The 17,752-nt window shown below is 30.4% G+C and overlaps 1 protein-coding gene across 2 annotated transcripts; it reads left to right on the forward strand.

Annotated features, from left to right (window-relative positions):
• Positions 1–4,153: 4,153 nt before the first annotated feature.
• Positions 4,154–17,496, forward strand: LOC119684795 (fatty acid synthase). 2 transcript variants are annotated; one of them, XM_038098919.1, is made up of 10 exons: positions 4,154–4,460; positions 4,902–5,419; positions 5,516–7,333; positions 7,391–7,814; positions 8,360–9,643; positions 9,709–10,321; positions 10,377–10,651; positions 10,709–11,058; positions 15,578–16,667; positions 16,731–17,495. In XM_038098919.1, the coding sequence occupies exons 1-10, from the start codon at positions 4,320–4,322 to the stop codon at positions 17,385–17,387; spliced, it is 7,170 nt and encodes a 2,389-aa protein (XP_037954847.1). In that variant the 5' UTR covers positions 4,154–4,319; the 3' UTR covers positions 17,388–17,495. The 2 variants fall into 2 exon arrangements, with proteins under 2 accessions (XP_037954847.1, XP_037954846.1); XM_038098918.1 differs by having other exon boundaries at positions 10,377–11,058; positions 16,731–17,496.
• Positions 17,497–17,752: the final 256 nt, after the last annotated feature.

A 17,752-nucleotide genomic window follows, 5' to 3' on the forward strand; every position in this document is an offset into this window, starting at 1 on the left:
AAAATAAATGTTACAGTCTATACTATTGGTCGTTAAACAAACACTGATTGTGTTTATTTATTGTTCGAACAACAATATTGGGACAACAATTTTTTGCTTCAGATTTTTTATATCAGTGCGGTTTATTTTTTTACTTTGTAAATATATAAACAAATAAATTGGTTTCATCTGTATAGTGAAAACTTGGAAGTAACTCCATCCACAAAAAATTTTTTTTTGACATTATATTGAAGATATTTATTGAAGATATGTAATTTCAATACAAAGGTACCACAGCCATATACAAAATCCTGTTTGAGATTTGTTTAACATGAAGTTTCCCGATCCTGTAAAATTATGATGGGATGATGTTCCAACTATGTGTCAACAAGTTATGGAAAATTACCGTACAATTATTACCGTTATAATTAATTTTGTAATATATTAGCGAGATATCTGTAAACATTAGAGTGTTATAATCCTTTTTTGGTAATATAGTATTGTATGTACAAATATGAACAAATGAAATGAACAAATATGTAAATATTGACTTTGCAGAATTTGTATAAATGAGAGTATTTGATAAATAATTATTAATAAATTAGTAACAATTAATTTTATACTGAAATTTTGAAATTTTAAAAAATTTTATAACATCTCAATATGTCAATAAGTTCCAAATTTAAAATAACTTATGGATTCAAACATTGTATTTACTAAAATTGAAGTATATGCAAAGTTATATCGATGTAAACCATGTAAATTTCCATTAGATTTTACACAACCTATTTATTAAACATGCATAAGCTGTAAATATTTCAAATTAAATACTTTTACTGTTAACAGAGAACATTTGTTTTCGTTGACGAAATGCATATACCTTTTCGTTATGGTGTAAAGGGCATAATTGTCAGCCTATATTCATTCAATTCAATTAAGAACGTTTTTTATTTAAAAATATACTATTGGAACTTTTTTATACAATGTATTTTGCATGTATCTGTTTATAAATAGTATACATTCTTTGCGTTAATGAACTTTAATTTTTAAATTTTCATTAAAAATGTCTTGCATTGTAAATATTTTGATTAAATAAACACAGTAGCGGCTCATGTCTCATTATACATATTTACGTAATATAATATATTACTATCATATGAAATTAAATAAAAGGTAATATGTTATTTCACACATTCCAAAACTGTAATATTACAAAAAAAAAATTGAGTTTTATTTCAATAAAAAGCAATATTAATGTTATCCATTTTTTGTATCCAAAAGGAAACGTAAATAAAATATACTTGTAATTTAAATCAAACTTTGATCAAACTTTTGTTTCAATATATTGTTTTTACTGTACTGGTTCCGTTTGAGGAGTTTTTGGATTATTTTTTTGTCGGAACAAAGCTCGCAGTGGCTTCGGTCAAAACTTAGCGAATGCGTTACTTCACAAAAATAAGTCTAGTTGATGACAAATCGCATGTCCTTGATAGCCAATTCACAATACTAAAACGTGAAGTTGCATACCCGGGAAAGTTCTTGCACAACAAAGTCATAATACAACGTGTTGTAATTATGATATGGTGCCATACCATCTTATTAAAACCACATACCTTCCACATCCACATTTTCAATTTCACACAGAAAAATTATGAATCATTTAGCTATAGCAATTTAGTTTTATCGTTCGTGCCAGACCTTCGTCATTTTCAAAACAGTACAGACTCATCACACTTCCAGACCAAACACCATTCAGTGTTATACAGTGTTAACTTTTTGTGAATGCAATAGTATTTCGACAGTTAGTTTTGGATTAACACTACCCCAGGTGCGACAATTTAGTTTGTTAACATATCTATCAAACGAAAAATAAGTTAGATTATTGAAGAAAATTCGATGCCAGCAATTGTAAAGCAAAGGCTATTACTCGTGTATCCTATGCCCTACGCTTTGAGTGATCCGTGTTATAAAATGACAAACCTAAGAATAAAAAATGATATCCTGGATGTCCAACTCAAAGCTCCGATCATTTTTATTATACATATATTTTCCCTAATATATTCCTCAAACTATAATTGCTAGAAATGCGCTATAGTTAAATAAACAGACTGATGTTGTATGCTAATATTAGCTGCATTTATATGACTTTATCATTATAATTACATTTGTCGAAGAAGTTATGTGTGCGCTAAAATTTTTAGCTCTACTCGCCATACATTTTTATAATTTTTCGTATTTCTCCGATGGAACCCACCAATTTTCGTTAATAGGTGTGCGATATAGTTTGCCGCACATTCTTAGGCTGTAAATTTAAACAGGTTTGTTGTATATTTTTTTTTATATGAAAAAAATTTGTTTCATGTCAGAAATATGTGCAAAGTCTTATTTATTTATTGTTTAAAAATTTAATAATATATATAGAATTAAAAAAACTAAATAGACACATATACCATATATATATGTTTATAGATTTATATCTAAAAAATATTCCTTCAGAATTTAAATTTAAATGAGCTCAAATTTATAATACTAATTAAAAGTATTATAAGTTTAATAATTAACTTTTACAATAATCTATAGTAACGGAGTGAATTTATATTTATAATACTATTTTTGTTTAGTATAATTGACGAATGAATAGGAAATATGTATAAAAAACCGTCATAAAAAATAATTATACAAGATAAGCAGCTTTCATTTAATATGTTGTAATCCAATTAATTAATCCAGGGCTGACCACACCTGTTTCGATCGCGGACCAATACAATTTACTGTACAGATTGGAGGGCCGCAAAAACAAATCCATACGTTCATAGTTGTTTTCGACAAAAATAAAAATACAGTTATAATGTTAAATTTAATTTTATTTTTTTTAATTTATTAATTTAACTTCATTTATTTAGTATACCACAAAAATAATATAATGTACTTTTACTGTTACACCAAAAAAAAATTTGCGTAATTGTAGTAGATTAAAAACATATCTGAGGCTGCACAAACATTAGTCGCAGGCCGTACTTTGGAATCTATCTAATATGTTATATAGTTAATATGTTGTTCAATTATATTTAATTGTTTCTATATTGTTATATAGAATTTAGTAAATAAGTAAATACTCAGTAAAAAAGTTTTACAATTTACTAAATACATGTATAAAGAACAATATAGAAAAGGCACACAATCTTTCAGTTATTCTTTAAGCAAGATCTCAGAAAAAGTAAAAATTATTATAAAATTTAAATAATTTCTTTACTTTTAGCTATATCTTAGAAATTTCAAACTGCAAAAGAGTTTAATATATAATACACCAATAAATGGTTTACAGTTAAGCAATAAATTGAAGTCAAGAATTTTCAAGTGGCCTCCCATAATATTTTGATGTTTACCTTATACTTATTGTATTAGTGTTCAATCTTTTCTTTAACAGGGGCTCGTAAAGCTAATGTCGTTAATGTCACTGTTGGATTAGCGCCGCCTCTGAATAAACATTAATGTGATTAAAAGAAGTACATATTTTAGATTTAATGAGTATTTCTGTAAGTAACAGAAACATATTTAAATCATTTGTAATTAACATAGAGTTAACATACAAATCATTAACACATTAATTTAACATAAAATTTAAATGCATTTGCAGTTAACATAGGTAGACTTAACATACAGTTCATTAACACTTTGTTACCGTTTATGTACCTTTTAATAATATACCTTTTAATGAACATAAACAAATTTTTAAACGTATTTTTATATATTGCATATAAAGTATATGGGAGTTGAATAATGTGCATTATATTGTTGTATATTCTTATATGTATCATTTAAAAACATATTGGACGTGAACAGCTCATTAATTCAGAAGTTTGACATATATACCCTTTGATCTTAACATTTTATTGTACAGAAAAGTAAAACATCATGGATATATGGTGGAACATAGTCTCTTTTGAATGAATAAGGTGAATGACTAACTATAAATTTAAATTCATTTCTGTACGTATAAATTACCTTTGCTATTTCTACTTGAACTTCTATTGAATTATTAGACACGATTTTTATATATAAGAAACAATATTATTCTTAGTTCATTTAAATATATGTATATAATTTCGAATCAACAAGTTATAAAAGAAGCTTTATTTGCATTTATAAAATTATTTGCAATTGAATAAGCAAATCGATAAAGTCAATTCTTATATTGGATTCGCCTGGATATTGAATTCCGCGGTTCACATGTATATAACGCTTTGCATATCGAATTTATGAAGGATATTAAGTGAAAGTGAACATTAAAGTGAAAATAAAAAAATAAATTTATCAGTTACTTAAATTTTTTATAAACAATGGCATCGCATAAGTTTAATAAAAAATACTCGAGAGTATTTCCGGAAACGGATGGTGATGATATTGTTATTAGTGGAATTGCTGGAAAGTTTCCTAATTCTCATAATACATCTGAATTCAGATACAACTTATATAATAAGGTATATGATTTTTACTCAATAAATTAAAACCTTTTGATTTGTAATACAGCGGATAAACCGCAAACGCGAAATCATATAACGCAACGTAAATTCAAAATAAAAACATGACAGAAATTACTCAATAATGTCCTAATGTACATTATTTTTTTACTGTAAGCAAGAAAATGATTTGTAATTAATTTATAATAAATTCTTCTTCAATCAATAATAATTTGAATGATACTGAACCATTTTTTTTTATGAAAATCTACAGTGCAGTGAGTTTCTTTTATTGATTGTAACGGTTATCATTTATTTATTATAACATAAAATACTCATATATTATATTCAAAAATAACTATCAAATTATTATTCAGTTATGTACGTATCTGGCAAATTATCACAAAGGATCACTTTCGACTGTTCATAGAATACAATTTATATCTTTTATTTCAAATTTAGATTGATATGGTTGATGATGATGAACGCAGATGGAGGCATTTTAATTCAGAAATTCCAAAACGCTCTGGGAAAATTTATGAATTGTCCAAATTCGATGCGACATTTTTTGGAGTTCATTTCAAGCAATCACACACAATGGATCCGCAAACTCGAATTATAATTGAGACTGCATATGAAGCAGTTATTGATGCAGGTATATGTCCAAAATCTTTACGCGGTACTAAAACTGGAGTTTATGTTGGATCTTGTATTTCGGAATCTGAAAAAACTTGGTTTTATGAAAAGGTGCCTTCAGGTGGATTTGGAATTACTGGTTGCAGTCGCGCAATGATGGCAAATCGAATATCCTATTCACTTGGGTTGCAAGGACCATCATATTTATTGGATACTGCTTGTTCAAGTTCAATGTACGCTTTAGACAATGCTTTTAGTGCTATACGAAATGGTGAAATTGATGCAGCAATAATTGGTGGTGCAAATTTGTCACTTCATCCTAATGTAACACTTCAGTTTGCTCGGTATGTAATAATAATACGTAATATTATAAATAAACGAATTCAAAATTAATATATTTGTTAAATATTTAAAACTTTTCAATAACTTTACTATTTCAGGCTTGGCGTTCTTGCAGCCGATGGATATTGTCGTCCATTTGATAAAAATGCTTGTGGGTATACCCGATCTGAAGCTATATCATGCATGCTTTTACAACGCAAAAGAGATGCAAAACGAATATATGCCAGTGTACTATTGTCAAAAACGAATTGTGATGGCTATAAACCTGAAGGCATTACTTATCCTTCCGGAAAATTACAGGAACAATTACTTAGTGAATTTTATAAAGAAATTGATATCACACCTGATCAATTAGGATATTTGGAAGCTCATAGTACTGGCACTGTTGTTGGAGATCCCGAAGAATGTCGAGCAGTTGATAGCGTATTGTGTAGTAAACGTAATAAGCCACTACTTGTGGGTTCAATTAAATCAAATATTGGTCACTCTGAAGCAGCTTCAGGTATATGTTCCTTAATAAAAGCTTGTTTTGCATTTGAAACTGGAAAAATTTCACCTAATCTTAATTTTGAAGAAGTAAAACCTGAAATTCCAGCATTAGCTGAAGGCCGATTAAAAGTTGTAAATGATCTAACGGAACTAGAGCAGCCATACATTGGAGTAAACTCATTTGGCTTTGGCGGTGCCAATGCGCATGCACTTCTGAAAGCACATGAAAAACAAAAAATTAATTTTGGACTGCCAGATGATAACCTACCTCGCTTGGTGACCTGGGCTGGTCGAACAGAAGATGCCGTAAATGTGGTGTTTGATGAGGTGGGAAAAAAATCATTGGATGCAGAATTTATTGCTCTACTACAAAACACTCAAAAAGATGAAGTGCCTGGAATGGTTTTCAGAGGATATGGAATCTTTAAAAAAAATGATTCCGAGCCGGCTATTACTCTTGCAAGAGATGTACAACACTTTACAGGCATTAAGCGACCCATTGTATGGGTTTTCAGTGGTATGGGCTCGCAATGGAATGAAATGGGAACATCTTTAATGAATATTCCTTTGTTTAAGGGAACTATAGAAAAGTGTCACGAAATTCTATTAGCAAAAAATATAAATCTTATAAATATACTAACGTCTAAAGATCCTCACATATTTGATAATATTTTACACTCATTTGTTGGAATAGCAGCAATTCAGATTGCGATTGTAAATTTATTACATGAATTAACTCTTAAACCTGATTACATTATTGGGCACTCAGTTGGAGAATTAGGTTGCGGTTATGCAGACGGCGGCTTTACACTCGAACAAATGATTCTTGCAGCATATTACCGTGGTAAAGTTAGCTTAGATGTAGAAAAAATTAAGGGTTCTATGGCAGCTATAGGCATTGGATATAAAAAAATTATTAAACTCTTACCAAAAACTATTGAGGTAGCATGTCATAATAACGCAGACTCTTGTACAATATCTGGTCCTACTGAAGATGTAACGCAATTTATATCAGAACTAAAAAATATGGGTATATTCGCTAAGGAAGTACCTTGTTCAAATATTGCTTATCATTCACGATACATATCACATATGGGACCACAATTATTAACATATTTAAAAGAAATTATACCGATTCCAAAGAATAGATCTAATAAATGGTTAAGTACAAGTGTACCTAAAACAGACTGGGAGAAATTTGAACATAATCTTTGCTCTGCTGAATACCACACAAACAATTTATTAAGCAGCGTTTTATTTGAAGAGACTCTATCATTATTACCAAATAATGTTTTAACTATCGAAATAGCACCACATGGCTTACTACAATCAATACTTAGACAGTCCATTTCTAGCGGAGTTCACATTCCATTAACTAATCGGAACAATATTCATAATGAATTGTTCCTTTTGACAAGCTTGGGAAAGTAATATAACATATAACTCTAATTAATATACAAATATTAATTTTAAATGATTTTTAGATTATTTAATAATGGCATCACATTTCCACTTGATAAGCTTTATCCAAAAATTGAATTTCCAGTATCACGGGATACAGCTAGTATAAGCTCGCTTATAAAATGGGATCATAGTGAAGATTGGTTTGTAACAAGATACGAGAATATGAAAACGAGAGCCAGTGGAGAACGCATTTTAAAAGTTAATATAGGAAGTGATGACGATGAATATATTAGCGGTCATGTTATTGATGGAAAAGTTTTGATACCAGCAACTTGTTATTTGCAATATGTTTGGCAAACGTTTTCCCTTATGTACCATGGTCCCAGTTATATGGATATACCAGTTGAGTTTGATGATATAAGATTTTTGAGAGCAACAAGTATAAGTAAAAACAGTAACATTGAGTTAACGATTATGATTCATTATGGAACAGGCAATTTTGAAGTGAGTAATATTTATACATTTTTAAATTAATTATGGTATTCGTTACCAGACACTGATAATTAAAAAGTTCAATTTTTTTTTAAATTTGAGCGTAAATATTTCAAAAGGTGTAAATCTATATACATAATATGGTAAATATGCTATGGTAAATCATCCTCATTAGTGATTATAATGAACAAAACTACCTAAATGAATATTTAAGCGATTATGTTTCTCATCAAAAGTCAGCAAACTCTGCACCTAAAGCACGGAGAGTTTTTTCATGACATCACATTTCTTGTTGTTTTTTGTAATCGTCATCTATATTTTTATTGTTTAAAATTTTTTTTGAATTTAAAGTTAAAACAGAATCGTGAAAATTTAAGTGCACTGTATATACTGAATTAATATTTTTGAAAAGTTTAAAGAAAGCATCTTCGCATCAATATACTACAAGTTAAATACGAGCAGAAATAATATGGATAGCTAATAAAATAGCATAAACATACTTTCATTTTCACACTTTGAACTACATATTGATAAAATTAAATTACGAATAATTGCAGATTACGGAATCTGGAACTTTAGTTGTAACTGGCAGAATCACTGAAATTGAAAATCCAGTTCCACCAGTACGATACAACTTTAAGGAAAACAGTGAATTTCCAATAATATCAAAGAAGGACTTCTACAAAGAATTAAAACTACGCGGATATCACTACAATGGTACTTTCAAAGCAGTTCATTCTGCGAGATGTGATGGATTATATGGAAATATAGAGTGGGACTATAATTGGGTAACATTTATGGATGCCATGTTGCAAATCCAAATTTTGGGCGTTGACTGTCGGTCATTATTAGTTCCAACAAAAATACGTAAATTACGTATTTTCGGATTACATCACTTTGATGTTATGAGTAAAATGGATCCCGAAAATAAAGTACTTGAAGTATTTATAGATCAATATAGTAATCGCATAATATCTGGTGGAATTGAAATAATTGGAGTTGAAGCTAATGAGATTCAAAGGCGCAGACCTACAGGAAATCCAGTCTTAGAAATATGTCGTTTTGTTCCACAATTTCCGACTCCACTTTTAAGTCTATCAGATGGTATTAGAATTTCCATTCAGTTAGCTTTGGAAAACACCCCTGTACGAAAACTTAAGGTTGTAGAAATCGATACAAACGGCAAGGAACCAATTATAAAATATATTCTTGATGCTGTTGAAGACCTACCACTAATAACAGGCGATTATATGTATCTTACCAATCAAGAAATAGAAGATATTCCTAATATTCACATAGAAAATGGAAAAATAACTTCACAATCGAACTGTAATATTATTATTGTGAGTGGCATACTGGAGGAAGAGAATGAAAATAACTTGACAACTATAAGTAGATGTTTGATAAATGAAGGATATGTAATTATTCGTGAAAATCCTGATTTTGATAGTGATTGTAATAGCATTTGCAACAATTTTAAAATAATTTCAAATATTCGTTTGCATGATAGTAATGAAATTTTACTTCTGCTACAAAAATTACCAGTAAATAAAGAAATAACAGAACGAATTATTGTTGAAGTTTCCATAAATGACAAAGAATTTAAATGGATTAAAGAAATACAAACAGCTTTGTCGAATAAAAATGAAGTCATTGCATATGCGTACAATGAGAATTTAAATGGTTTGTTAGGATTTCTTAATTGCCTCCGTAAAGAACCGGATGGTAATTTGGTTTCCTGTTTTTTCATACAGGATGAGTTAGCTCCCGCTTTTAGTCTTGATAATCCGTTTTACGCAAATCAATATGCTTTGAGATTAGCAGTTAATGTTTATCAAAATGTAAGTAATATAAAATTTGTTGTACTAACCACATGCTTTTTGACTAAAACATATCATATATATAGGGTCATTGGGGTTCATATAGACATTTGAAACTACTATTAAACAATGAAGCAACTATGCGACAGGACCATGTGTATGGCAACGTTTTAAATAGAGGGGACTTATCTTCCTTACGATGGTTTGAAGGACCGTCCAATCCAAAAGACTGCGATGTTAGAGTTATGTATTCTGCAATTAACTTTAGAGATGTGATGTTAGCAACAGGTCGTTTATCTCTTGAAATGGAATGGGCCAACAGACATGATTCTAACTGCGTATTAGGTTTTGAGTACTCTGGAATTAATTTACATACAGGGCGCCGTATAATGAGTATGGTACAAAATCGTGGCTTCGCATCATATGTGGAAAAATCGTCTCCACTGATATGGAATATCCCAGACCATTGGTCTTTGGAAGAAGCTGCTACAGTCCCAGTAGTGTACCTCACCGTTTATTATGCTTTCTTTATGACTTCAGATATAAGAAAAGGAAAAACAATTCTTATACACGCAGGCACAGGTGGCATTGGTCTTGCTGCAATTCGTATAGCTTTAGCTTACAACTTAGAAGTTTTTACAACATGCAGCAGTGCACAAAAAAAACAGTTCTTACTGGATAAATTTCCCCAGTTGAAAGGTATAAATTGTTTTTTTATAAAATTTCCACTATTCATACATATATTTTTTTATAGAATCACATATTGGCAACTCAAGAGATACATCATTTGAATATATGATTCAACAAGAAACAAAAGGAATGGGTGTAGATTTTGTATTAAATTCGCTTTCTGAAGATAAGCTTTTAGCTTCCATACGCTGTTTAGGTTCAGGTGGTACCTTCATGGAAATAGGCAAATTTGATATGATGAACGACTCCAAACTAGGTATGAGTAATTTTCTAAACGAAATAAAATTTCATCCTATACGTGCTGATAGATTACTATATGCTACAGAAGAAAGTGTTAAGGTAATTTTACAAAAACTAAAATATTACATTTTAAAAATTTGTTATAATATATTTCAGGACTTAAAAAGTTTAATGGATACTGACATAGAAAATGGTGTTATTATACCTTTACCTAGTACAGTATTTTCCGCAAATGAAATGGAAAAAGCTTTCCGTTATCTCGTAGGTGGCAAGCATATTGGTAAAGTGGTAATACAAATAAGGGAGAATGAGGGAGATGCCTTAACAGTTCCAATCCCTGTTCTACAACAAGTGTATTTTAATCCTCATCTTAGTTACATTATTGTAGGCGGTCTAGGTGGTTTTGGATTAGAGTTAGCTGATTGGATGGTCATTCGAGGAGCTAAAAACGTGGTACTTAGCTCTCGTCATGGTGTCAGTAAAGATTACCAGAGATACAGATTAGCGTAAGTTAAAACGTTATTATTATTATTATTATTATTTTTATTTAATTCTCCTTAATGGGTTTTTTGGTAAGTTTTGGTGGCCTAAGCCAGTACAAAATATAACACATCATCTATATATTTATTTAAACTATTTTAACTAGTATTTGATTGGTATTTTAAATTAATTAATATTTAAAAATTTGCCAGTAATATGACAGGAATCAATTATAACACTTTTCTGGATGTCATCAATAATTCGCTGGTTTAATTCCAGTCTTCGAATATGCGACAATAAACTTTTTGGCGTTACACCTTCAGCACTAATTATAATTGGAAGGATTTTAATTTTGTTTAGGTTCCAATTACGTTTTGTTTCCACAGCTAATTCTGCATATCGACTACATTTCTCAAAATAAGTCCGATCCATGTTTTTAGTCATTGGTATTGCAACATCAATGAAGACTCCTTCTCGACGTCTTTTATCAACAATAGTTATATCTGGTCTATTGTGCAACCTCGTGTGATCGGAATAAATAGTTCGATCGTAATAAATTTTTACGTCTGGATTATCATATACTGCTTGTGGTGTATACTTATAGTATGGTACATTTTCTCTATCAATAAGTCTATATTTATTGCATATTTGCTTATGTAAAATATTAACCACGTTATTGTGTCTCTTTGTGTATTCTTTTTGTGCTAAGCATGTACATCCTGCCAGTATGTGATCTACAGTTTCCGTTTGTTCTCCACATTGCCGACATTTGTCATTAATTAGCGAAGGGTCTGACATTATAAATTTGCAGTAGTTTCTTGTCGGAATTACTTGGTCCTGTATTGCAATCATGAACGCCTCAGTTTCAGCAAATAGTGTTCCACATGTAAGCCATTTGTGCGACATTATTTTATCGACATTGTCAGCGTTAGTGGATCTATAATATCTTCCATGTAGCGGTTTGATTGCCCAAGCTTGCTCTTTACACTGCCGATCTTGTGCTTTTCTTTCAAAAATTCCTTCCAAATTTAATGGTGTGTAATGCTTGTCTGCTTCGGTTAAAATTTTAAATAAGATATCATTTTCAGCATTCTTTAAAAAATATTCTCTTATTGATATAGTTTGATTGTTATGTAGTTCTTGCAGATCAATAAGGCCTCTACCTCCTTCCTTTCTAGGCAAAGTCATTCGCTCACAACATGACTTTGGATGGTGGAATTTGTATTCTGTGAGCATAGTTCGTATTTTTCGCTGCATCGCTTGTATCTCAGTCGTTGTCCATTGTATTATTCCGAAACAATAAGTCAGAATGGGAATAGCAAAAGTATTGATGGCTTTTATCAAACATTTACCCTGCAGATTCGTTTTGGCTATCTTATGAATACGTCCTTTAAATTCACTATATACTTTATCTTTTACAGCTTTGTGTGCTATTCTTCTGCTTTGAGATACACCAAGAAATTTGTACAGTTCGTCTTCTTCCATGTCTTTAATAATCGATTCGTTTTGCTCAAAATTTTCGAATTTAACGATTTTTCCACGAACAATGCTGATTTTTCTGCATTTTTCAAATCCAAACTTCATTCTAATGTCATTACTGAAGTCCTCGACTATTTTAATAAGCTTATCCAAGGTTTCTCGCGTCGAAGCATATATCTTTAAATCATCCATATACATATTCTTCTGTTCTACGCACATAATATCGTTTTGTGTAAGGTATGTATTTATAAGATCGCTAATACAAGCAGTCAGTATCTTATATATTGTTGGGAGACAAGTAATTGGACGGCCATTTGCTGGGTTTCCTTTAAATCCATTATTCTTCGCCATTAGATATGTTTTTCCTTTCGTAAAAATGATTGGAAATGTTGCAGGTTTTATAGACATTCATTTAAAAGTTCAGTTAATTTTTGATGGACTGTAGTAAATCTTTTAAACCAAAAGTTTTGTATGTGATCAGGTCCAGGAGATTTCCAGTTGTGTGTTTTTGCTATAATTCGTTTGACCAGATCACATGTAATTAGACAAGTTGACATTTTTTTTTCTTGATATTTCTCTTTCTCTTTTTTAATCCAATGAGCAGATTCATTATGTTTTTGTGTTTTGGACCACAATGAACTCCAGTAATTTTCTGCACTATTCTTAGTTGGATATACGTCGTCTGACGTATTGGCATTGGATCGTATTTTTGTATAGAATTGCTTTTCGTTGCTGCTAAAGAGTCTATTGTTTTCTCGTCTTTGATTCGACAACTTGTATTTACGCTGTCTCGCTACTTGTAAACATAGTTTCTGTTTTATAGTGTTTCTTGTGTTAATAATATTAGTGTGATTTGTTTCGTAGCGTGTGTGAAGATTGTATGTTTTTGATATCTTATTGATCCTGTTTTTAAGTCTTCTTGTAGGATTACCATCAATATACTTATTTATTCTTTCTAAGTCTCCTCTTAAATGATCAATTTTAATTTGTATTCTTCGTAGCGTATTACTCTTATTTCCATAAATTGCAGCTCTTCGTGGTCCATCTCAATTGTTATAGCTGATACATATACAATAGTATGTAATTCTTGCAAATTGCTCACATTGTTCAGTTTTATCAGGATCGCATCATTGTTAAGTGTTTCAATAAGAAAACTTAGCTTCTTACTAGTATTAATTTTCGGAATGCGTGGCCTTAAAAGAGGGTTAAGGTTACTGTAAATGTAAAATTGTTGTTCAAAAATCTCATTTAAGCTATGCTGATTACTTCTAAGTCTCATTTGTTCATTACTTACATCTTCCTGCTGATCCGTGGTTTCATCGACATCAATTAAATTTACATTTAAAGCAGGAGGTGGTTGTTCATTTTCCATTTCTATCGTATTTACATTATTACGAGTTCCTGGTACATGTACGTTTGTAGAAGTATTAGTTGATTCAAATTGCACTTGCTCATTTTCTGCAGTTTCTGTCGATTGATCATTACTTACTTCGGCAACCGATTCTTTAATAGCGTTTCGTCTTAATTCTGGTATAAGATTGTTTCTATGAATAACCCGTACTTGATCCGCTAGTCGCTGTTCCGATACATTATAGTCCGGATGGTGCCCAACGAATATTGTATGTAGTGTAGTTCGATATGCTGTCATATCTCTTTCATTGTTTGTAGCTATATAGTAGGCGCGTAATAAACCTTCATTTATAGTATTATTCCATTTTCTGCGCTGTCGTGGTATGCCAGCCACGGTGAGAGCTATATCGGAATGTATATGCTGTTCACCGGACTGCAAAGGTGTTCTATTTCTGTTGTTCTGTGACATACTTGTCGAACAGGACCCAGGTACCAAATCCTGCACGCGAGAGTTATGCGATCCCGACGCGGTGGGGTTATCCGATCTCCCCAGATTTACATTATTTTGTGACTGCATTGTGTACTATTTGTTCACACCTCGTAGTACACGGGTGGTATTTTGTACCTACTACCAGGTATATCGTCCAGCCGCTCCTAACATGGAGTCAGACACTGACCTAAAAGCCACCCATTCTGAGTTTTAGAGATTCTATATTGAGATAGAAGGGTTTTAGAGATTTTGGGGAGACACTTCTTCAAAGGCGGTGCCAGCTCGCCTTGTCGAGGTTGGATTCGAATCTTGTGATCTTTTCTTGGAGATAAAAGAGCCCCTTCGTTTACCCCAATCACATCCATAGACAGCCTCCGCTCATTGTCCGGGACTGCTTATTTAATTTTCATCTTATTCGCAGCTAACCATCATATCTGATGGCCATTCCATTATCCGCAACCTATGGACCCGTCCGCTTGTCTGAGCTCGGCATCCCACGGTACTTTCCAATTCCGTGGGGCGGATTATTATTATTATTATTATTATTATTATTATTATTATTATTATTATTATTATTATTATTATTATTATTATTATTATTATTATTATTATTATTATTATTATTATCATTATTATTATATTATTATATTACTATATTATTATTATTATTATTATTATTACTATTATTATTATCATTATTATTATATTATTATTATTATATTATTATTATTATATTATTAATATTATTATTATATTATTAAATTATTATTATTATTATTATTATTATTATTATTATTATTATTATTATTATTATTATTATTATTATTATCAATCATCACTGTATCAATTCGTATTATAATGCTGGTCATACGAATGAAGTTTGTGATGTTTTCTTAACTGCAATACATTACAAGTATCTTGAAAAACTAATGCGTACCACACGATTAACTACAGAAGCTGGTAATATCACAAATGAAGTTAAGCAAAAGCCTTACTGAAGTACTAAATACGATTAAGTTACAATTGCTAGTTACTCTATTTAATCCATTTGAGAGTAGCTACTGGAAACAGCGACTGTAGTTTAATCATATTTTGGGCATAAACTTAATTTTTATTCACAATAGCACACAGAGTGTAATAATATAAAGATAAAACTCTAAAATAATAAGAAAAATTAATGAATTAGTGATAATATTTAATATTATTTTAATTTTTAACATTTTTAGCTTGTGGAAGACTTATGGTTGTAATGTGATTGTTTCTACAGCAGATGTTTCCATTATTAATGGTTGTCATGAACTGATAAGTGAAGCTGAAAAGTTGGGACCAGTTGGTGGTATCTTTAATTTAGCCGTAGTGCTTCGAGATGCAATTTTTATTAATCAAACAGAACAAATGTTTAAAGAAAGTTTTGTACCTAAAGTGGTAGCTTCAAAACATCTTGATGAAATATCGCGTGTTAATTGTCCTAAGTTGGAATACTTTGTTGTATTTTCAAGTGTATCTTGTGGTCGAGGAAATGCAGGTCAAACTAATTATGGAATGGCCAACTCAATTATGGAACGTATCATAGAAGACCGAATAAAACAAGGATACCCTGCAAAAGCTATACAATGGGGAGCTGTTGGTGAAGTTGGTTTAGTAGCAGAAATAGCGGAAGATAAAATTGATATAGAAATTGGTGGTACTTTACAACAACGTATATCATCATGTTTGCGAGATCTTGATACTTTGTTGACTGTAACTGATGCAGTGGTTTCAAGTATGGTAGTTGCGGAAAAACATATACGCTCTGGAAATCTTAGCATAACCGAAACAGTGATGAATATAATGGGCATACGAGATCTAAAAACAATTTCTTTAGGTACTACGCTTTCAGAAATGGGTATGGATTCTCTTATGGCCGTAGAAATAAAACAAACTCTTGAAAGAGATTTTGAATTAATTTTAACACCACAAGACTTACGGTCTTTGACATTTCAAAAATTACAAGAATATTCTGACGCTCGTAATCAGGATAACACTAAGAATGTTAAAATGATTTTAGCTTCAGATATTCAACTCACAGGAATTGATATGTTACTAAGAAACCTTGGTGATGAATCGCAATGTAATGAGATCATTGTACCACTTAAAACAGCTTCTGACTTATCAAACCAAAACACATCGTCAATTATAATACCTGGATTAGAAGGTACATCGGGTCAATCTTGGTGTAAAATAGGCTCTTATTTAACTACAAAAGCAAATTTACTTCAATACCATCAATTTGCTAACATGACAAATCCTCATGATATAGCTGCAGGCCTTTTAGAGGTAAATCAATTTTTTCATCATTTTTATTTAATGCAATCAAATTATTTTTTAATAAACTTACAGCATACAAAATCTATTTTAAAAATTTCGGAACCATATTATATAATTGGTTATTCATTTGGTACTCTAATCGCCATTGAACTCGCAGCAATGCTGGAAAAAGCTGGCTATCGTGGACAAATATTATTAATTGATGGAGCTCCTCATTTTTTGAAAAAATTAACACTTGCGCGAATTGGCGAAACTATATCAGATAATGATCTCTATAATATAATAATATCTACAATTGTTCATCAAATATTTCCAGAGGAATCGCTAGAGACAACATCCTTAGTATTTATGAAGTTTAACAAACTATCAGAAAAGATGGATAAATTTATGGAATATGTAGCTAAGCAAGATATGTATTCTGAAAATTATACTAGGATTATGATAAATGCCATGTTTAATCGTATACGTATGACAGCCAAATATAATGTAGACGAAGTTAAAGACTTAAAATCTCCTATAACTCTTATACGTCCTGCTGAAGTGTCTCTTCTGGATATAGAAGATGATTACTGTCTGTCTGAGTTAACTTCTGGAAAAGTTATCATGAAAATAATTGAAGGTAACCACAGCACCATGTTAGATAATCCAATGTTACCGCAATTAATAAATGAATATCATCCTGCACGTTTAGATGATAAAGAGTTTCAAAAACATATTTTCGAAAAATGAATTAACGTATTTTTTTGAACTATACCAAAAATTAGTCTTTTTCATCAAAAAAAATATATTTTTTATGATTAATTAAATATAATTTTTAAATACGCTTTAAAGGTTGAAATTTGTTTTACTTCTATGAGCATATATATATGAAAAAGAAATACTTTTTTATGTTAATAAAATTTATACTACAGAATACATTTTTTATATTCGTTTTATTATACACAAAACTCTACATCACAAAAAAAAAAACAAAATTACAACTGTAGTATTTTTTTATATACGTAGGCATTAAATAATATAAATATATTTTATAAAATATTTAAAAAAATTTACATTATTTTAGGACATCATAAACGAATTATACGATTTATAGT

Source organism: Teleopsis dalmanni, chromosome 2, assembly GCF_002237135.1.
Source record: "Teleopsis dalmanni isolate 2A chromosome 2, ASM223713v2, whole genome shotgun sequence".
Lineage (NCBI taxonomy): Eukaryota > Metazoa > Arthropoda > Insecta > Diptera > Diopsidae > Teleopsis > Teleopsis dalmanni.

What these genes read in the sequence shown, in the direction of transcription:
- LOC119684795 (XM_038098918.1), top strand. Translation starts at nt 4,320, where the DNA reads ATGGCATCGCATAAGTTTAATAAAAAATACTCGAGAGTATTTCCGGAA. An exon ending in CAGTTAATGTTTATCAAAAT is followed by an intron (nt 9,644 to 9,708) that starts GTAAGTAATATA and finishes TCATATATATAG; the next exon opens with GGTCATTGGGGTTCATATAG. An exon ending in TAGCTGCAGGCCTTTTAGAG is followed by an intron (nt 16,668 to 16,730) that starts GTAAATCAATTT and finishes ATAAACTTACAG; the next exon opens with CATACAAAATCTATTTTAAA.